General features: G+C 36.1%; 1 protein-coding gene across 5 annotated transcripts in view; it reads right to left on the bottom strand.

Annotated features, from left to right (window-relative positions):
• The window catches only part of PPP1R13B (protein phosphatase 1 regulatory subunit 13B), a 69713-nt gene that overhangs the window by 12918 nt on the left and 33511 nt on the right, over nucleotides 1–23284 (bottom strand). For 3 of the 5 annotated variants that reach the window (XM_064713447.1, XM_064713445.1, XM_064713448.1), the window contains exons 4-9: nucleotides 22689–22756; nucleotides 5419–5520; nucleotides 4217–4391; nucleotides 3653–3849; nucleotides 1755–1919; nucleotides 771–951 (exon numbers count right to left, since the gene is read on the bottom strand). In XM_064713447.1, coding sequence (XP_064569517.1) covers nucleotides 771–951; nucleotides 1755–1919; nucleotides 3653–3849; nucleotides 4217–4391; nucleotides 5419–5520; nucleotides 22689–22756 — 888 coding nt within the window. The remainder of the gene's footprint in view (nucleotides 1–770; nucleotides 952–1754; nucleotides 1920–3652; nucleotides 3850–4216; nucleotides 4392–5418; nucleotides 5521–22688; nucleotides 22757–23284) is intronic. The other 2 variants (XM_064713446.1, XM_064713449.1) reach the window with 1 other exon arrangement.

Genomic DNA, 23284 nt, shown 5'->3' with positions numbered 1-23284 from the left:
AGGTATGAACAAACCGGTGAGATTCACTAGAATTGAGAACTTAAGGGACAAATATGACCTGCTTCCTTCAGCCTCTAACAAAAATTACATAATAATTCTATTTGAAAATTTTAGATGGAATTATTAATAGTGGGAAACATGGAAGCCAATTTCAGACACAAAGTTCTGGGGAGTTCTGGAGGGGCAGCTTCTTCACTAAATGGAGCAGAAACAAGTAAACAGCATCAATGTTATGGCTGGTCCATTTCAGAAATGCTTCAAAGACCACAAATTCCCACATCTCAGATGGAGCAAAAACCTCTCATAGTTTTATTCTATTTTCCTATTTAGTCTCCTTCTGAGAAGTATTAGTCTTATTATTAACTCATTAGCTTTGTTTTACTTGACAAAAAGCAACAAGGTGTAGTTATTTATAATACAGTTTCCCACAAATTTGATTTCATTGTTACATTCAAACACACAAAATAATTGAAAAAGCTATTAAAGACACAACATAGAATCTGTGAAGAAAACATGCCCCTTTTAGGGATGTACCAGCCAGTAAAATTTCAAAGAAAATACTCAATTTCCTAAGAAAAAATAATGGAAAGAAGCAAAAATGCCACAGATCAAATGACTGATGTCCAATCCACAGAACAGTATTAACACATCTGAAACCTGCCTCCTCCCTTACACCAATTATGCCAACACTGGGTCTCTGAAAATTACTCCTTTTCTTTATTGCCCCTTTTCAAACCATTTGTATTAATAAACATCACACAAGTACTTACCAGATTTTGATCTTCCATGTGTTGAGTTGGGAGCAATGGTGAGGGACTGTGGCTTAACTGGATCTACTGGTACAGCATAAGTGCCAGCACTTGGAACTTGGATGTAAGGCCCTACTGCTGCCACCCTTCCTGAAGCACTCAGGGATGACTGGGGCGATGAAGTTCCATTAATTCGATTCAACTGGAAACGATGGGACAAATTGATACGTGAATGTCCATTTAATCCAGGCCCTTCTGCATGGACAGGGAGGTCTAAACTTGATTATCTACAACCATGCACTCTAGCTAGGACACCTGACAATTAAGTTATCATACTCTATGCTTCTACAAAAAGAGAAAAAAAAAAACATGGTAGAAAGCACGAATTTTGTTCCTTAAAATCAACACTTCAAAGCTTAAATTTTTTAGTCACAGCACATACAACTCTTGTAGATACCTATTATCTCTGTAAAGTCTCTGTCACTGTGTCTTTCTCAAGCAAATGGTCAAAAATGAGTTCTTAAATGATCAAATATGTACGTGTTGGGTTTTTTTAAAGCAATACCTCCAGCTAGTAATACATATAGAAATCCAGAATTCACCTCTTAAAATCTTTCTGAAGCTCCAAACAACTATTAAGCCTAACTTTATCAAACTGTTAATATTTTTATCCATTTTCCATACTGGAAGGTATTTTATAAAACTCAATTTTTTTATGCATTCATGCTTTTAAACATGTAGCACATAGTCATACTTTCCTTCCTAGAAATATAAACTTTTCTAATTTTTAATGTAATATCGTCTGTGCCATAAAGAAAAATAAAAGAAAACATATTCCATCTTACAGTTTTTGGATACCTATGAGAAACCTTAGAATAATTTTCAGAGACCTGCTACTTTTATCATAGGTAACTATATTATTTGGGTGGGAAAAAGGGAGATTCTATGCAGTTTTTATAGGCCCTTGATAAACTGAAGTGTGGCCCTTTTAACAGTTTATCTTACAGGAATGTTTTCTTTTTGACGTGCCTCAACTTTTTTCTTGTACAGTCGTTCGCGCAGCTCGTTGATTCTCTTGTCCATCATGGCCACCTCCATATTGCGTTTGTTCAGGAGCTCTTTCTGCTGCTGGAGCTTGGAGTTCTGCTCCTGGTTGAGCCTGTTACGGATCTTCAAAAACAAACAAAAAAATAAAACAAATAAAACCCCACTTGTTAGAACAGTTCTCGGCAAGATGGTTTGTAATGCAGTGTTTAAAAAAACCCAAAGGAATTTGGATCAACAGCTTGTTCTGGTGTCTCTACGGTTCCACACATCCTGTCAAGTTAGCATTTGCAACCATGAACTACTCTTAGAAGAAAAAACTGAGAAAATCTCCTAAAAAAGCTAGTGGATGCCTATTAAATACATAGAGACTGCATCCCATTTATAGAAAATGGATTGAGGAATTAGGCAGAAAGACATTTCAGAAAATTTCACTGTGAAGAACTAAATCACAGAAAATGTTTGTTTAAAGTCATGCTTACCCCAGACAGTTTGTCTATCACGAAAACTAAGTGATACAAAACTTGTAACAGAAATTATGCTATTGATTCTGTTTCCAGACCCACATGAGACTTTGTGATGTCTGGAAGGGGTGTTAACTGAACTGCCAGTGCAGGGGCTCTGCACAGATTTTCCTCTCTGCAAGGGGATTAAACTGAAACCTTCACAGCAGTTTTCCAGTGCATTATGAGGTGGATTACTTTTATGGTTTAAATCAACCATGACACTCACTATAATTACTTCTCTTGCTTTGCTGTTGGCATTTTTTCACACCTTCAATAACTCAGACATTGTCTCAGTGTTCTTATTTTCATGGTAACGTTACAAGCAAAAAACACCTGAGGCAAATTTAAGTCTTGATAAACACATATGGGATCACTGCAAAGCACAAGAGAGAAATCTTCATCTATTGAGCATCTTTGCACTTAGAATTACTCAAAGGCAGATATGCCTTGTACAAAGGAGGAAGGAGTAAAAAGAGAAAAAGGGAGACTTATTCCTAATGCATGAAAACAGAATTGATTAAGTTCTGCTGTATTTGCTCATCTAAATAAATGAGACTAATTTTGAAATTTAAATTAATTTTAAAATATAAAATATATTACAGCTGTTACCTTGATCACAATAAAGCCTCAAATAAAAAAACCCTCAAAATCCTAAAACATTAGGACAGAATTTGACAAAATTTCAATTTAAACTAGATACTTAACTACTTGCATGAGAGCTACACTCTAGATATAACAAGCTTCTTGCAGGAGATGTACAACATTGATGCAGGGAATACAGTGCAATAATTGTAGTATATTCACACAATGTTACACTATCTAGTGCAGGGAATATAGTGCAACTTGCATATTTAATTACTCTATTAAAATGTGTTATTTAATTCCTATGTATTTTGTTTATCCACACCAGACAATGTAGCTATATTTTTACAATACACTTTAAAAATTACAGTCATGTCTCCAAGTTAAGATGACATGTAAGTGAGCTTGCTATACCCAGATCAGTGCAAAATAGAGAAGTACCAAAATTAGTTTCACAAAAAATTTTGAGAGAGATTAAAGCAAATAATAAATTATGTAGACTTTCAGTATTTCCGTATTAGGGCCTGAGAAACTCCCTTCAAAACACTTGCACACTTTGTATCATTACATGTATAAGGAACAAAATAGTTTTTAATGTTAGTGAAGTTTTTTCTGAAAAAAGGCTGTATGGCAACTACAACCTCACACATTAACAGTATTCCAACACTACTTTTATAAGGTGTAACAGAACCAAACTGCTACTCATAAGAGCAGCAACAAAACTTTTAAAATCTACAGTTGTAATTCAAATAGCATGTTTTTGTTACTTACCTGTAGCTCTTGATACAACTTTTTTAATTCTACTGCTGCAGGCCCTGTCATTTGTCCATTGTAAGACTGAAACCCATTCAGTTTCCCTTTCCTTAAATCCTCCAGTTGCTGAGTGAGTTGATCCACTTTTAACACTGCAGCCTGCAGTTCCTGCTGCTTTTCCTGGAACATGGCACTTATATGCTCAATTTCAGTTGCTAAAATTAACAAGATAAAAATAACAAAGAAACAATTAAATAAAGCAGAAGTTGTTAATTTTTTAATTCTACAAGTACTAATAAACACACCATACTAGCTCTACATCTAAAATACATATAAAATATTTATATTGCAAATTTGCTAGCAGTCATAAGATTCCTAATGGTTAGAGAATAGACTTATTCTATGTTTGACTATACAGAACTAACAAAAAGTTCTGTTGCATACAAATGTCATCGAAACACAGAACCTCCATGAAACAAAAAAATGTAGCTGAAAACCTGCACCAATGCTATAGTGATTTAAAATATAGCATTATTTGTTAGTCATGCAGTGAACAGTAAATAAATTAAGAATTCCACATACACAAATTGCCATTCATCATCTTGCTGTAGTCCACTTGTCCTCTCATGGCACGGATTTTTTTCAGCTTTGTCTCTTGGGTTTCAACACGTTCCTTAAGTTTTTGGAGCTTTTCACTCTCAGAAACAGATTGCTGCTGCCGACGTTCTTGCTGCTTCAGGTAACGCAAACGTTGCTCCTGACAAAAGGAGGTTTTAAACAAGAGAAATCTCTTACTCATTTATTAAAAAAACCCCTAACACATTGGCTTAGAAAACTCTATAATTTTGATCAGGTTTTCTACTTTCACAAATCAGAAAATGTTGTATTTCATTGAAATATGTACCATCCCTAGAAAAACCTCTTTAAAATAAATTAATAAATCTGTTTCAGAGCAGAGATTCAAGATTTTTTTTAAACAAAAAATAACATATTTACATAGACATGCGAATACAGCCCTAGTCTGAGCATTCATTTGAATACATCTGTGACGCTTCCTCTGGCATTTGTTTTCTGCCACTACTAACAGTTTTCTTGCTGTTGGCAAAATAAATTTCCAGTGCTGTTACCCAGCTTCCCAAAGATGACAAAGTATGCCCAACAGACCATTTTAAGGAAATTGACCTGCTGTAAGAAAATATTCCACTTTTAAATAATAATTCTTCTGCTGGGTGCACAAGGAAAAATATTTTTTTAGTATAATTTCCATCAAGAAAGAACAACAGAATCAGTAGGTTGACTCTTAGGTATTCCAAGCATCAAAGGCATGCTGTATAATACTTCAAACAACAATGTCAAAACCATTAAACCCCCTCCCCACTCTACAAACATACTTAGATTCTTCTGTCTCTGAGACTTGGAAATGCAATACATAAATTTTTATGAATTTGGCATATGCTCACCCCATCCCACTATTACTCTACTGAATGATCCACTGAAGATGACCATGGAGTCAAGCCTGTTCTGCCACAGATCATGAAGGGGCCACACAGAGGCAAACATACCCTAGCAATATTTTTGTAAAGACACATTACATAGGTCGTTCTAGCAGTATTTATGCCAAAAGACTGCACTGCCTAGGCTAAGATTATTCTGGTAAAATGATGCATTTCTCAAGCAATTTCTTGAGCTTAGAGCTTAACTGAAATGATTTAGTGTGGTTTTTTTCTATCCACAAACTTATGCTTGCATATATTGAAAAGAAATGGTCTGTATATAATTATTACCTTAGCAACCAACATTTGCTGTTGATTTTCAATCTGTTGCTGTTGTCGGGCAGCCATATCCTGCAGCTCAGAAAGAGTGAGCTCCACACGTGGATTCCCAACCTGCAGGACAGAAAATGTTCCATGAATGTGCTGATGTGTATTCAGGGCATTCTGAGCTGAAAACCTAAACCCCCATTCAGCAGAGGAAGGTTAAAGGCTCCTCCCAAGTCCTCAGAGAAAGAGGAATGATGGGCACCTGGGAAAGAGTGAGGATCATCAGAGCAGAAAGGAGGGACACAGACCATGCAGAAGGGCAGAAAAAGCAAAAAGTGGGAAAGTGGAAGGAGATGAGAACACTAAGCGACAAAACAAACAACAGGAGAAAAAAAGAGCCCTTATTTAACATTTAACTCCTCTCTGTTCAGATGTTTGGTAGCACTAGCACACAGTCCTGGTAAGGCACACATGATAACACGCATGCAAGCAGGATTTGAGACAGCAGGAGAATCTGAAGCTGCTTTCCTTTCATAATATTTTCAGCTCAACTGCCTTGGCAGCTCAAACTGCTGGTTCACATTATTGACCTGGTACAGTACAAGACCACATGAGAAACCTTAGATAAGGGGTCACTAAGATCACATTCAAAGATGGTGAAAATTCTGATATATTCAGCTCATTCAGGGTAAGGATCTGTGAAAAACAGTCTGTACAAGTGAAGAAAAGTAAAGCTGATTCCCTTCAGATAAGTAAGAGGCTATTACTTTGAATGAAATGCATAGTATTAGCAAGGCTCACTCCTTTTGCATTTCAAAACTAACAGAAGCTAAAAAATTAGGATAGAGACACAAATGATGAAGATTCTTTAAAATTCATACCATGGGTGTGACCAAATTTCATGGTTTAAAACATTAATGCATTGTTTCAATATATCCATAACACTATCAACAAATATGATTTACATTTATAGACCAAATTACTTCAACCACACTTTTTGTATGCAACCTCAAGTAAGAAAGTGAAATGTTTCAAGAAAAATTCCAGAAGCTGACATTTGCTATTCAGAAAACCAAAACTCATAACCTTAGAATTGCAGGGTTTAACCACAACTTCAGAAATTCCACAGAAAGAAAATTTTCATCTTTGAAAAATTATGCTGCAAAGTTCAGAACAGCCCAACATCTGTTTCAAAGTATTTACAAACAACTCAGTTAATTTATTGGATCTATTAAAAGCTGGACTACTCCAATAATTCAGTAAATAATGTAATTTTTTCATTACATGACTACACTATTAGTAAACCAAAAAAAACTACATCACTTGCTAACCACAATACAGTCAACACTGCCGAAAAAGAAAAGATATTTAATTATTTTGGATATATTGTTAAATAATACTGTTTCAAATGCTTATAAAATGGAATGAGGTTAGAACATTTTACATACAGAAAAAAAGAACCCCAAACTAAAAATAGATCACACATCAGATTATGGATCTGATCACACCTGACCCCATAAGAAAACTGATTTAGCTGCTGCTACTGATACCCAGCATGTGTAGCCTGCAGTACTTGTACTTCACTCTCAGAAACTTCTCTTTGAGACCACATGATCTCAGGCATTTTGAATGGCTTTTTTCATATTTCTACATCAAACTCCTACATAAGTATCAATTCTCCAACCAATGCACAATACAGAAGTTTCTTTAAGCTTCATTTAGGAAATTAAAATACTAATTGTTTTAAAGTAACTGAATTCTTTTTTGCTACCTGAATTAGTATTTCATGTTGCTGCATATAATTCTTCAAGTAAGACAAACACCAATCATAAAGATGAGCCAGATTTGGTTCACTAACTTTTAAAGCAGCTCCATCTTGGACACATGACATTGACATGTCAGCTAAAATGTTTAGATAAGATTATTGTCCCTGTTTGAACACTTCCCACAGAGTAAGTTATGAAGTGAAATTATAATGCTTACTGGAAATGACAACTGAAATTCCTCTTACTAGTCACCACTAATGAAAAAATTTCAGAGTAGAGCAGTAATTAAGAGAGGTGAAGTCCACTCAAGATAATAATTTTCTATTTCAACACAAGGAAGAACTAGAACTTACTAGTGTGTACTTTTTTTTATTAGCATGACTTATGCAGAGAAGAGTCCTTCCCAATATTCTTTCAGGGCAAGTAACTTGTACTCACTTGTGGCCACCAAGAGAGACATTTTATTATTAATTACTGACTGAAAGGCACTAATTGGCTAAGAAAGTAAGGAAGCTTCTCCAAGTGCCATTCACAAACCAAAATGTGCTTGAGAAAAGAAAACAAAACAGAAAACCAGATGCTGCTCCCAAAACACCTTCAGGCTCTGCAGACTTCAGTTGGCATGACCAACTGAGAGAAAAACAAACTCCTGCATCTGCTTCTGCTGGGCTCTGCAGGCAATTCTTACAAGGGGCTCAGAATGGCATCATGGCTTCCCTGGATCACTGATTTTAAAAGTTAAAGGGGGAGCGTGTGTGAATCAATAGCAGTTTCTCAATACACATATGAGCTTTTTCAGAAATATGCAACATGCATCAGACAATGCACAGTTTTCCCAATGCTTCCTTTCTTTCTGCTTTAATTACCAGTTGAAGTTAAAAACATTGATAGCCCATTGTATTTCCAGTAGAAATTTTGAGTATAACACTGTCTAAGAAACAGAGAAGTTTCATTCCACTAAGTGATCTTGTTAAAAATATATCCAGACTCAAAAAGTGATATCTGTATAGAAATTGTGAGCAATTCAAAGTAAAAAAGCCATTTCACCACATGAAAATTAAATATTTTCTAAATGGATAATGTAACCTGGAAAGCACAATGACAGTAAGAAACTAGTTTGTGAAAGAACCAGAATCTAACAAAAAAACCCCAACCCAGTTTAATCCAAGAGCTCAGAATTTTTACTGTTCTAAACAGACATATTTGGAAGTCTCTCTCATAATGCCTAGCAGAAGTACTGTATTATTTTGTATCATGTAAAATATAGAAGATTACTTATAAGATTAATGCAGATATTAGCATCTCCTTGAAGAAGCTATTAACTACTGTAAAATGTTCCATTTAGAAAGTCTAATGTCTAAAAACCTTCTATAAATGGCAAAGCACAAGAACATGGGAAACAGTGATAATTAACCATTTAAATATAAACACCCTATGAGAAATCTTTTAATGTTCACCTCACTGAATACCAATACCCTTTCACTACAAGAGCTACACTGTACTTAGGGGAAAAAAAATAACACAGCTGAGGAAACAGAGCCTTGAACCTGTAACTTCACTCGCAGTTTTCTCCTTTTCATCCACATGGCAAAAGCAGCAAACAGCATGAGCAGAAGTCCTCTTCAACATCAAATCAATTCTTTTCAGATAGACTGTTGCTGGTTTCAGGTCTCCAAATCAGCACAACTTCATTTTTGAAACAGCATGAAAACCACTGAATCCTTCTCTTGCCGAGATCTAGTTAAATTGATTAGTTCAGAGCTCTTCATATTTGTGGAGTCTGCTTGTAATAATGTGTATGCAAACACCCCACAGAGAAAAAGCCTGTCTCAGTCCTTCTCCAGAACCTCAGGCAAAGACAGCTCTGTGCTTTCAGCTCCCTAACGAGGCTGCTGGTCTCTCAGATTCTTACATTTGTGCTGCTCCTAGCAGTTACTAACAACTCCATCCACCAAGGCAAGACACTCACCTCTCATAACAAACCTGAGCCTATCACATTGAAGGTCCAGAGCTCCTCCTTTCTCCTGCAGCAAGGGAAGCAGACCTCCTACAGAACTGAATTCTGAAGGAGGCACTAAAAAGCCACCACAAATACCTACTCCTCCAGATTCCACAGATTCATTTGCTACATGGTGATACATCAAAGCGGACAGTTTTGCTGAATTGTAAATTTCTTTTCATTGATTCACAGCAGCATTTACACAGGGATGAACTCCTAAATGAAATGCCATAGAGCAAACATTGCATTATTAGGCACTGAGAAGTATTGTGTATGTCTCACATAGGCAAGAGTAATTTACACCTATATTCACCAATTTCTTAATATTGACAGGGATCTTAAAAAAATTATACTTGTATTATTTAACATGCACTTTAAAAGGGCATGATGAAAGATAGCATTTGTAATGAACTCGAGTTTCAGCTTCTGACATCATCCTCCTACTACAAGCTAATATTTTACCATTTGATGATTAATATTTTTGAGACAGGTGAGATGAATAGTAATTAAACAGTTTGGGAACCAGTTTATAAGCAGCCTCAAAACAAATCATACCTTAGGCATTTAATTAAGGAAGCAAAACTCTTTAATATTTATTTCTACATATTAGTCTTGTCACCCTAAAAATTTATTTTCTTATTCCTCCTTCCTTTCTATGCTGTTTAATATCACAAACCCCTCAGTCTACATACTTCTGGGCTATTATGAATTGCTTACTCATTGGCAACTCACAATGGTAAATGAAAAATTGCACCTGAACTTAATAATACTTCTTTGACAAGCAGGATGTACTGTAGTCAAGGGATGGAAGCAATAAGGGCAGATTCCAGTGGTTTTTTGCCTTTACTCCCAACAGAAAACTTCCTTTTAAGAGGAATCTAATTATGTCAATATTAAAATAAAAACCCCATGAGACCAACCCTTTGAATAAATTATTTTTTAAAAGATGATTAATTGGGATGTGGTCTGATTTTATGCAACTTTTTTGCTTCCACGCTTAACCCATGAAAAGAATTATTTCTTATAATTTTCTAAATTTGCACTAGTAAGAACAGTTACTTTGAAAATAATAATAAAACATACACTAAATCCACACCTGAGACTGTTATGATTTCAAAAGAGCTTTAAAGGAAAAACCAAATATTCAAAAGCTTTACAGGCCACTATAAGGACTGGTGGTCTCATGCTTTGGTTCAGCAACACCCAGCCAGTAAAGCATCACATAACCAACTCATTGAAAAAGAAAAGCAGAGTAATACAAGAACTTACTAATCATTTCCTGCACACTATCTCTTCGGATCTTTTTCTAGGTTTGCAAGAACCACCATGTCATTAACGTCCCTTATCTATTTATTCCTTCTTTCTAGTTCACACCCATCTCCCACACAATCTTCTGAAGTTCCCTTCCCAAAACCCTGCATGGGGAACCACAGGTTCAAGTAACTCAAGCTTCCTGAAACTGGCCAAGCTCCACCTTCTCCTGTGCATATTCTTGTGCACTCAATCATGTTCTATGAACTCTCCCACATTTTCTAGTCTTCTTCCTATCATTCCCCCCCATCACCTGTATCCTTTCTCCCTCATTTAGTACTTCTCTTCTTGTACTTTGTCCCACTGCTCTGTCCCTCTCTTGTCACAGCCAGAAATTAATCTGAGGTTAAACCACCAACTGCCAAGGTCAATGCCACTTAAAATGTGAACAACCAGCACACAGAGTTTAAAAAGTCTGTGCCTTAGCTTCTACTGTGGAGCCCAGAAGAGCTGGTTCTGGCTTTGCCCATCAAAATGGAGACACAAAAGGTTTTTGCTTGTGTTGCAGTACTCTCAACCATCTTTATTAAACCAATATTGTCATTCTGTCAGTATTCAGCCAGTTTATTAAAAAGTCAATACAGAGCAGCTACTGAAAACAAAGCAGCAGATACCCCACCTGCAGCCCAGCTCCACTGTTTATTCTTTACATAGGTTGACACTCTAAAATTGTTATACAGACAAGGAAGATTTTGGCCAAATTACCTTTATAGCAAAACCAAAAAAATAAAAAACCAAAAAAAAAAAAAAACAACAACCAAACCAAAAAACCCACAACAAAATCAAACCAAAAGGACTTCTCTGAAGTGCTCCATACCTTCCTTCTTGTGATAGTAAAGGTAACCATATCCTCAAGGAGAAAAAATGTCAAAGATAGATACACTCTTTACCCAAATGGGGTAAACACTAGCATATCAAAGACTGAGGGGGTGGGGACACACACCCATCACCAAACCAAAACCACAGTACTATTAGAGGCAGAAACTGCAAGAGAGAGAAAAATTCCAAGAAGCAACAACTTGGAGCTTGTGAAAGAATTTACATCCCCCATATGGACTTCATTGAGGAGACATACAATTCTGCCATGGCAAAAAGAAAAAAAAACATTTTCACCACCCTAACAGGAGAGCACAGCACAGGTGAGAAAGATGCTGCAAGTTGCTCCTGAGAAGGTTTAAAACGGCTACATGGAAAGGCACAGTAAATACTTAGGTTTTACTGCACATAGTGAAAGACTCACTTTCCATAATCCACAGCAGTTTTAAGTTGCTCTGACTTCCTAGAGCATAGGAGGGAATACAAAATTTATCTCCAGACTAGGGATTTACCTTTGCAGAGCTGTCAAATCCCAGAAATCTCCAGAGCTATATGACAAACAGAACTGGCAGATCTGGAACTAGGTATACAAGCATGTGCGCAAAGAGGGAGTGAAGTGTATTGTATAAATGAGCATTTTCCCAGAACAAAGCAGAATGACAACTATAAAATGAAAAGGGGTAGGTTGGAGTGATCTCCAGCCACTGAATTCCAGACAGAGACTGGTGCTCTGACAATTCTCGGCCTCTCCAAACCAGGGTGCTGTCACCCCTGTGGGCCATCCCTGCATTTCCTCCCCTGTGTGGCATTTACAGCAAAGGAATAACAGCTCTGGCTGAAGAACTCCAAACTGCCAGAGCATGAGAGAAAGGAACAGCTTGCTTTGCCCGCTGAATCTACCAAAAGACTTCCTAATTCTCCAATGCTAACCTGGACATGAGCAGCAGAAACCCAGACAGGTTCCATCTTTGCCTTCAGCTGCATTCAAAATAACAAAGGGGAGGATGTTCTAAAAAGCCCAGTTGGCAACAAAGCCTTAAGGGTTGCTGGTGAGAATATCCAACACACACCTTGGGTATCTGTCCTTGGCACAATAGTAGTGATGAGGAAAACAGATGGAAGATATGTGAGTTTAATAAGTCACTCCTGCATCAGATAGGTCTTAGATGAAAAGTATGTGGCCTCTTTTTGCTCTCTGAGGTCTATAGGAGGAGATGGAGCATCTACTGAAGATTAGTGATTCAGATCTCTGTGAATTTCTGAAATATATTGACCCTGTATATCATCAAATTAAATGTGGTCATATGGAAAATGACCACATTTTCCATAAAACCTGATCTTAGGGACACACACAACAAACAGTTTGAAAATCCTTTGTCTAAACTCATGTGTAATGCTATCAAAAGATAAAAGAAAGTATCTGTTTTTATTTAAACTAAAATAGAGTTTTGCTGATCTCGACATGGATGACATTATTTCCAGTTTAGTGGCTTTATCCACAGCTCAGCCTTGCATTTTTTTTAATTGGGTCAGAAACATGCCGATAGCAGAAATCCATTTTAAAGAATCCAATGACAATAGCACGTGCCTTTTTTTAGCTTAATGGAAATGAACGAGCTAATTAAACCCAGAAAAGATACCCAGAATATTGGGAATTAAAGAAAATCTAACTAGTGGGTAATATCTCATGATAATGAAATAGTCCTGCAATTAACATCACAAACAGAATTGGGTAATTTTACCCCAAAATCGTATTATAAAATATTATTGCACCGTGCAAATAGAGACACTAACGGCTTCTTACAATAAAGTTGCTTCAACTGCATCACAGTTGCTGAAAAATGTCACATTATCTATAGTTGATAAAAATCTTAACCTCTCTCAGTCTACACTGTCTTGTTAGTAATTCCTCCAATTTGCTCATGCTTGTGAGTCACTCCATAAGAAAATGTTTAAAGTCTACTCAATATAAGCTCCAGACTCCAGATTTCCTGTTTTCCCATATTACTTTCTTAGTGAAGCTGCTATTTTAAGCAGAACAGCTATGAAAAGACAGAACTTAACAAAAATGAAAACAATGTTAGAATAGATTTTCAAAATTAGAAATGGATTTAAGCATATATTGAACATCTGCTACATCTGAAATAGACTGCTTATAAATTACTTCTAGGAAAGTAGCATGTGAAACTTGTTTATTTAAAGCACTACTTTCTTCCTTGTCCTTGCAGCCACTTTTAAACGACCACAGAAATCTTAAGTATGTTTATATTAATTTTAGTCTTGGCTAAAATACCCAGTAGCTGATTTTTAATTAAACATCAACCTCATACTCCTAAAAAAAAAGCATCTTAAAAGACATTATGCATTCTTGTTGAAATATGAGTTGTGAACAAAATCTCATACCTTTTTACAACACTGATCCTTTTACTCATAGTGATTTTGAGTCGTAGACAAGTTACAATATACATTGAAAATACACTGTCTAGATCCTTTAGAAATGGTCTTGGAACTATATTTTTATGGTTCTTTTCTAAGAGCAACAGCTCATTCTGATAGGATTGCTAAGGATGATTAAGATGCAGTTATCATTAGTCTGAATAATATGTTTAGCACCAATTCTGTGTTTATTCTGCCCTTAATTGTTTCAATACAAAGTTTTTCTATGATGTAATACTGTTCATATAAGAATAGTAGAATGAAACATTTCTAAAACACAGAAGCACAGCAAGTAAGTATCCTGTAACTGAAAGATGTGCTGTGACCTTCGCGTACAATTTGTACTTCCCATAAAAGCAAACTGTTAAAGGCAAAAGTTGACCATGACATTTTGAAGTAATGAGTTTTTGATAAAGTCTTAAAACATAAGAAAGATAGTAAATGCATGTAAGAAAATCTGATAAAAAATTTCAATTCAGAGATAAAGTGTTACAAAACCCAAGCTGGTCTGCATTCTGGTCATGTGACAACTAAACCCAAAATCATTTAAATTGAAGTGCAAAAGCTGCACAGCACTTAAATAACATGCCCACCAAAGTGCAAAACAAACACATTTTGAAAAGTAATTTATTACCTGTTCACTATTTTCCCATCTAATTGCAAGAGAGCACATCTTTATTTCGCAGCACTGCCCGTCAGCTGTAAACATTTCCGACGCTTCAACACGCTTCAGCTCCATCCTTCTGCTCTTTTCTGCCTACACTACTGGTTTAACAGTTTGTTGTGAGCAAGCCAAAACAACAACCCTGCACATCTTACCAGCTCCTGCATGGCTGTTTGGCTCAGTGCAATCAATAGTAGGTAGGATGCCTTTTCATTTTACTCCATGTGGGATGCAGGTTTCCCCAAACTCTTTATCGATATGAAAAGCTGTCTCTGTGCATTCATCAGCAATCAGCTAACGGAAAAGGCTAGTGGATTTTGCCAGCAGTAAAAGACCTAATCACGGCAAGATCAAGCCAGCTGTCAACTATAATCAGCTTGATTCATTGCACTTTTCATATTCAATGGAAAATGTTGAGCAATATACAGTTCTTTCACAGTTATCAGGTTAAACTGAAAGTGTAAGACTATAGACAATTTAGCTTGAAAAAACACATGGATTATTTGTTCCTTTGTATTTCTGTACTATTAGCAATGCTGGGCCAAAACTGAATACCAAAGAAATCACAAAAATCATTGCTTTTGGTATGCAATTTTACCATTTAAAGTGATAGCAAATCATACCACCTGAAACTTAACAAAGAGTTTCTTTATTGACAGAGACTGACTAAGATTAAAGGCAAACAGAGTCACAAGAGATACCACAATTTTATGCAAATAACCTTTCCAGTGTTTGCTATTTACTTTTCCCCTACATAATTCAGATTTTTCTTAAACCTTGCATGCAACAAGATGAAGATATGAGCCAGCAATAAAGCTAAAGCATGTGTGCAATAGCATAAATCAAGAATCTGCAAGCCAGAGAAGAGTGGAACAAGCCAAAACCCAGACCTAAGGATTTTTAAATATTAAACATTACAGAAAATACTAAACCCCATTAACAATTTCTTATGTATCTACAAATCAGGATACTGTAGAAGATAAAATCCCAAAACATTAAAAGCTGTAATTTACCTTGTCAAACTCACGATGCCATGCAAGTTCACCCTCTCTTCCTTCTTTCAAGAAAGTAATTCAAGCATGATTCACTGCACTTATACAAGAGATCCAGTCAAATGGGTCTCCATAAGAACAGTGAAGAACTCTATGTCCAAGCACAAAACAGTGACTATTCCAGCTGAATAAAGAGCAGGCTTATTTTTAGCAAGCAAGTAAAGGTATGAGCTGTAGAGTACGATCATCCACTAGGAATACGAGAAGAAGAACAAGTTTAACTCCCTGGCTCCTAAATCAGCCAGAGGGACTTTCATTTTTCTCGGCTTTGATCCGAGGAAGACTGCAGGGGGAACAAACTTAGCAGCCATTAGATCTGGAGGCAGCTGCAGAAACAACAGAGAAATAGAAAGGTTCACTCGCCTGGGAAAAACATGCAGGTGGGAAATAGGTATGCCTGGTGTCCAGAGGCAAGATGGACAGGAAACTAAATGAGCAAGTCTGTGAACATGGAAAGGTGTGTCAGAGAAAGGAGGCCACAGCAGCACTGCATGAGAAACACCACAGAGACCATGGAAGAGATGAGAGAAAACACTGATCTGCAAATGACACAGCTACATAAAAGACAGAACTCTAAATTTGGACTGAAAATGAATAGCTGGCCTAGCACAGACCAGTAGAGTCTCCTGCTCTGAACTGAAAGCTGTTCAGAGTCAGAGCAACACTCCAAACTCTCAAACTTCCACATTTAAGCTCTCAGAGCCACGCAGTGAATTTCATAAGCAGTCTCCTATAACGATCTACAGAAATAAAGGAAAAGACAAGTCCCAACTTCCTTAAAATAACTTGATACTAAAATATTTGGTTTAAATAAAAATGATACTAATGTGACTGCAAAAGGATACAGCTGTGACATTGAAGTGTACAGTGCAGATGTCAGGGCTGCACAGCAATGCTTCAGAAAAATATCAAGTCTTTAAGTAACATTTACTTAAAGTAAACATTTACTGCATTTATATTTGAGTTTATGTGTGTAATGTTATGCATCAGCTGAAACACTCATTCTAATTTGTTCTAACTTTATGTAAGAGCCAAGCAGCTCAGGATCTCTGTGTGCAGTGACAACTGGAAGCAATTCTTCACATGCTTCACTTATTTAGAAATCCAGGGAAAAGAGTGAATTGTATTGCTCCATGTCCACAACACAAACACAGGAAAATAAATACCATAGTTAGAGTTTAAACAAACAGACAGACTTCTCCTCCTGCCCCTGCCATGGATATCTGCAGCTAAGTATAAAAAGTATATAAAACTGCAAAGCCACGAGTGAAGAATAGCAAAGATAGATTTGCAAAAACAGGAACCAGAGATAGAGATTCAGTAAGTGGTACAGCTTAGGTATTTTCTCCTCTGTAAAATGGGAACACATCTCTTGCATGTTCTGAACTAGAAAACCACATATTCAGTTCCTGTAACTTGTTGAGCAGAACTCTCTTTGATTCCCAGAGAAGCAGCAGAACTACAAAATCCATTCACTGCAAACAAGTGTGTGCAAATGTCTGCATGATACAAGTCTGGATACTGTGACTCTCATATCCACAGCCCTCTAAACAGATATCTGGTATCTGGAGTGACAGAGATTAAAAATTACATAACTACATGGAGAAGACATGGAGGAAAACAGTCCTTTCACAAGGTTCCAAGTGGGTTCCAAGAATGCTCCCTGGTCCCATCTAGTCAAATAACCCTTAGACTCATCAAACCAAACTAAGTCAGATGTTAAAAGTGAGTATTAGTCATAAACTAATCCTAACATAATTAAAATTGTAATAGGAAAATAATCACAGAGTAAGTGGAATGAAACCTATTCTCACAAAATCTAAACATACAGTAACTTTGTCCATTAGGGACTGCAATATATTTGAGATTGCACAAGACAAGTTAAAATACTGTTTTTATTCCAAATCCAAGAAAGATGTGATTCTGCCCAAAAGGTTTAAAAGAGGCCTCAGAGGGAGGTATGAGGTCAAGAGCATTTGAATTCACTACAGCTTCAAAGAAATACTTTGTATAGGATCACACAATTATTAGTCTCTTAGAGATGTTCCCCTACATAACTATCCTTTACTGAGGTCTGAAAGACTCAGATTTCTAGTCTGGCAAGAATTCAAAAGCTATTTGTATGCATTAAAATTAGCTTTAGACTTTAATGTTTTTTTTTCTGCTTCCTAATTTAATTTTTTTCCCTTAAATCCTTTAGTTGGATTAGTTTTTCTATTTTTCTGAAGAGCAACATACTGCCAGCTGTCTGGAAAATGCTTCAGACAGACTTAAAGAACTCTATCAGTCTGTGGAGAATCCAAACTCTATTAACTCTGAGCTAGGAACTGAACTAGGAATTTGATGGTGCAAAAGGTTGCTGTAGGGGCAGAAAGGCTTCCCTCTAATAGATAAACAATTTTCAGAATCTATACTTTATAAAAGGGAACATCTCTGACAGCAGGAGTAGCAGACAAGTTTTTGTCTCTTTAACAAAAGCAACAGAGAAATTTGCAGCAGAAAACTGGGAAAACTTGAATCTGACTTAATTACCCTTTTATTAGAAGGTCAAAAGGTTCCAGGAAGCTCACATGAATATTTCTTCAGGGAAAAATACTTTCCTGCACACTGTTAGAACTGTTTGTGCCTAAATTGTTTAAAATCATCTTTTAATGGAATTATTTGCTTTGACTTTGCTATGAGACACCTAAATCTAAATTTCAACAGTGACATAGTTTTCTGTTCATTTTAAACAAATGTGATTAAAACCTGCCTTATGTGAATGGCAGCCCCTTCCAAGCACACTGTTAAATGTTATAAACAGAGTGCTTAATACTTACAAGCTTATATTAAATTGAATTTGCAGCTCAGCTTTGAAGAACAACTTCTATCCAGACTAAGCTCTTTATCCTTCAATAGTTCAAATGAGAAACTTCAAGCAAATACATATAATGTATTTCTCATCTGAGTTTATTACTTCTGTTAAAAATGTGACTTGTTTGCCTTTTTCCTCACAATTAGATTTGATGTTGCTTGAGCAAGAATACTTGTAAATGTCCCCCCATAAAACAATGTACATTAGATGTTTAATGCCTTTTTAGCTGGTCACACTCATATGGATGAAATGGTTAAAACTAATGAACAATTTATAATTCTATTCAGGGATTTTGGCCCCACTTGTAAATCTATCTAATCTCTAAGCATAGAATGGCACAAGTCACACCACAGGCACTCAAAAGCAGTGTAGCTTTCCTGCTGTCATGATGGAGTGGAATACAGAGTGTCCATCAGCAACCATACACTCTTTGAAATTAAATCAGTTCTACAAAAAACTGCCTTGTGTATACACATACGTAGAAGTTCTAACACATCTGTTAATGGAATTTCCTTAAGAATTCCCTCAGTATAAGATTCTCCTGATACTAAAACAGCTGGACTACCTGTTGTAATTTTTGCTAAGAGCTTGATTTGAGACACTTTAACAGAAATAGTGAGCATGAATTCTGTTATCTAATCAGCACAAAACTTTTAACACTCGACTTCATCTAGTGGTCACAGCTTCAATACTAAGAAAATTTGCAGGAGCGTGTCTCTGGCTTGGGATGATGGTCAAGTTTTCTTCCTCTACACAAATTTCCTTTATACTAATGTTAACACAAATTCTGTAGTGAGATAAAATGAGGTTCCACTTTGTAGTTCTTGGCAAAGTCTCCAGTCAACATCCATTAAGAAAAAGCCTTATTGATATCATTCTCTCTAAATCAGGGAAGCAGTTTTAGAAACAGCAAAAATAAGTTAAAAAAATTGGCACCAGAGACCACAAACTGAGATTTTATGCTCCTCAAGTAAATTATTATGTATAAAATAGTCTATACTTGAAATATATTGTTATTTATATATAAGCAATTACAGCAAATGAGTATTTCTTCATATACAGACTGTTTTCATTACACTAATCTACTTTTATTCAGTCTAATACATTTGACTTCTGTCATGTTCCTGTACCACATCCTTTTTCCCCCCCCGAACTACATCTGTTTTCCTGTTTTCTCGTCTTCAAGAAATTTCTGGGTTGTCTGATTACCTTTTCACCTGGACAACTGTTATTATCCAGTCGGTGCTCCTTCTGGGAGAGCAGCATCTGGTGCACATCTCCTGCCGAGGGCAGCTCAGCCGGGATGGGGCTCCCCAGCCTCTCCTGTCTGCCACTGACCCCCAGTGGTTTCACCTATATTTGCTCTGCCTCAGTGTTCACACACTGCTGCTGCTGCTATGGAATGGTGCTTGGATCATGCCAGCACATCTGAAAGCAAACAAGACCCAGCGTTTGGCTGACCATTGTTTCATGGCCACCAATCACAGAATCAAAGAATGATTTAGGTAGAAAGGAGCCTCTGGAAGTCATCTGGTTCAATAAGCCCTGACTGGAGCAACTCAGACTGCTCAGGACTTTATTCAGCTAGATCAAAATTCCACAGACTCTGAAGAGTCTGTTCCAATATCTGTTACTCTCAATGATAAAACATGTTTTTCCCCTTATTTATTTAGAATTCCCCTTGTTACAACTTGTGTTCAGCCCCAATTGGCTCAGTTACACAAGCCAAAGAATGGAAGCAGAGGAAGAGGCAGCTGCTCTCAGAGAAGAGAATCCCTCCTGAGACACTGTCCAATCTCCCTGGCAAAAGGAAATGTTCAGTTATGTAAGTCTGATCTTCACTCATCTGTACCTTTGTGTACTGGCAGAAAGATCAGGTCCCGACTACAGCATAATTCCACTTCTAAGAAATAAAGTTGTAAACAAAAAGCAAACCCCAAAAGGTCACCTCTGAAATAAGAGCACTTGTCAGCTCACAAAACCTCACGGAGTTTTTCTTTCAGACTTTGTTATGCAGAATGCAAAGCTCCCAGATGAATACAGGTAAGTATTCTTTTTACAAAAAATATTTCACTGCTGGAAGAGACTTAGCCTATTCTGTTTTTAACTTGAAAATAAACTAATGAAATTTAAGCATTTACATAATGTGATTTTAAGATAACTATTATTTAAGTAATTGCTGATCAAGCACATATAGTTGCAAAGAACAACAACAAAAAAATCTTACTGCATATGACAAAATGCCAATTAATAGAATCATCTAAATTTAACTGGATAGATTGCCCAAAGTTTTTTCCAACACTATTGGTTCAATCAATTAAACTAACATTCATCTTAAAGTTTTCTATGCATATCACATTTACAGCTCTACCCAATATTAAGCAAGAAATCAACTATTTCCTTAAAGCATGTACACATAATAAAAATATACCTGAATGCAGAGTATTTGGTAAAATCTGAGCTGTCTTCAATGCTCCATTGGTTTGTGTTGATTTTAGGGCCAGTCTAACATTCAGCATTGCCAGCAACAATGAATAAGCCTAATGCATTACGTAAGTGTAAGCTGATTAAATCCTTGATCCTGAAGCCACCTCTTTTCCCCCCTCCCCCTCTGATTTAAAACTTAGCATAATTGAAAATCTTAGTTTTAAATACTTCCAAAACCTAATTTGTACCATTTTTTGCATAAAACCAACTACAATTTTACATTACTATAACACCCTCAGGTTTTAGTCTTTCTTCTATTTTCATAAATATGGTATTTAATACACTTTATTTCCTAAACCTGGCAAAAGTCCTCTTTAAAGTGATCAGTTCCCCATCAGATTTTAATTTTGTGGCCAACTTTTGGTATTAAAAAAAAAAAAAAAAAATATGTGTCCTGAATGGAATGATGATAGAAGTGTTATTCAAGTTATCAAATCTGAGCTTTACTCATAAAACTCACAGCAAATTCAATTCAATACAGAGCCATGCTATCATAAAGCTTAGCCTTGGCAAGAAGTGAGACTGTAAGGCATTCTGCACATGCCAGCCCTAATTTTCAAATATTTTATGTCTCAAATGTAGTATCTGAGCTACAACCCACATAGAAGAGTGGATCAGGGGAGGTCATGAAAGAGTTATGTTCCCCCAGCACTTTAGAGCACCATGATCTCACTACATTGTCAATATGACAATGGCAGCAGGATAAACGGATCCATGCAGCAGAGGGTATCAGCCAGTGCTCTCTACAGAAAAGGAAAGCAATACATGATTAACTGTTGTGAATAGAGGAAAAATTCCTTCCCCTAGGTCCACATGCCATACACAAAACAAACTGCAAAAAGCTGCAAACTGACTGAACAACTCTGTTGCTACATGGGAGAGTGTGTGAATTTTAAATGTTAATTATCAGGCAATATACAAACATAAAACTGTTCAATCTGCACAATTTTTTTTAAGATTCTTAGCTTGAAAAAACTTATTTGTTTGCTTTTAAGCTTTAAGTATTATTTTACTCAAAGAAGCATACACATATTTGTAATAAGTGACAGAGCTTTATTGAGATAATATAACTATGAATTAGTGAGTTCAAACAGATTTATTGAAATTTTAAAATACTTAAAAATGGCTAACTATAGCTGGAGTGTCTTGGTAAAGGCAGCAGAATGGTCCTGAACAAACAAGAATAGACCATGCTTTGCAGAATCTTCTTTACTACTGAAGATAAGATAAGAGAGAAGAAAGTAATAAGAGTTTCAGCTCAGGAGTAGAAGGCTTTTAAGCCACATTAATTTTGAAAGAGATATACTATGTTTTATGTGTAAAAGAGAAAATGTTCAAGCCAGGAATCATGGGTTGCCTATGGTATGTAATTTGTATTTTTAATTAGAAACCTAATAATATATCAGTTAAAAAAACCTCCAGGTGTAGAAATTAATCAAGTGCATAAAGGCAGTATAAAATGATGGCTCTGAGGTGTGTGCAAGCTCTTCTACCAGCATCTGAATAATCCCAATTCATAGATACATCCTCATGTTTCAACATATAACAATATGTCATGAATCAGTATCACTGAGATAAATCAAGGAATAAATATGTAGACAGGCAATATAAGTGTGAAAGTATAATGTAGCTTGTTTTTACTTCACACAAAATGAATACAACAGATTAGAACATGAATTAATAAGACTCCAGAGCTTCTCACATCATGTAATTTCTTTCTAGACAGAAAATTCAGAGTAGCTGATGAAAAAGACACATCATACCATTCATTTTCTAACAAAATCAAAACAAAACCAAGATCAATATATTTTTCCCAGTTCCCATCATAACACACATTGAAAAGTAACAATTTTTAAAACACAAAGTGTTGGAGTGGTGTTGATCCAAACCTTTAAGATGTATTACATACCCCATTCTCTGTTCTTTTCTCCACAGGTATATTTATACCATTTCTTTGATTTTGGGCTTGACGTCCACCTAAAAGTAAAGCATCACTCTTAGTGCACAGTTCAGTTTTCAACACAAATGTATTTTACCCTTGAGTCTGCTCTCATATGTTCTGAGAATTCTGTTCAAGAACTTGTATCAAACTTTTACCTGTGAATTTTTATTCTGTTAGTTCCAACTCTTTCCTAGTAAAGTTACTTTTTGTAAGGAGTGAATCAGCAGAAATAAAGCCTTTCCTTCACAGAACTCCTCAGTTAAAAGTACAGACATGCAGCTCTATTTTCCTCACTTCTCTTCAGGCAAAATGTCATGAAGAGCAATGTACTGAAGTTTCATATTTTGTGTCCATGAGAAGCAGTAGCTTCAACTGAACACATTATAGATTAAGATTGTAGAGGAAGTTCTCCTAATGTCTAACTTATAAACAACTTTAATCTAGAAATCTATCCATAGCTCAATGATGGATTAAAGAGCCTTGCAAGCATGGGTCAGGAGCAATGCTTTCCTTCTACACTGAAATTCGTTGGATTTAAGTGCATCTTAATTTATATTTGTATT

The sequence above is a fragment of the Zonotrichia leucophrys genome, chromosome 5 (genome assembly GCF_028769735.1).
Source record: "Zonotrichia leucophrys gambelii isolate GWCS_2022_RI chromosome 5, RI_Zleu_2.0, whole genome shotgun sequence".
Lineage (NCBI taxonomy): Eukaryota > Metazoa > Chordata > Aves > Passeriformes > Passerellidae > Zonotrichia > Zonotrichia leucophrys.
Note: the sequence above shows the minus strand (reverse complement) of the source record. Positions and strands in the feature narration are given on the sequence as shown.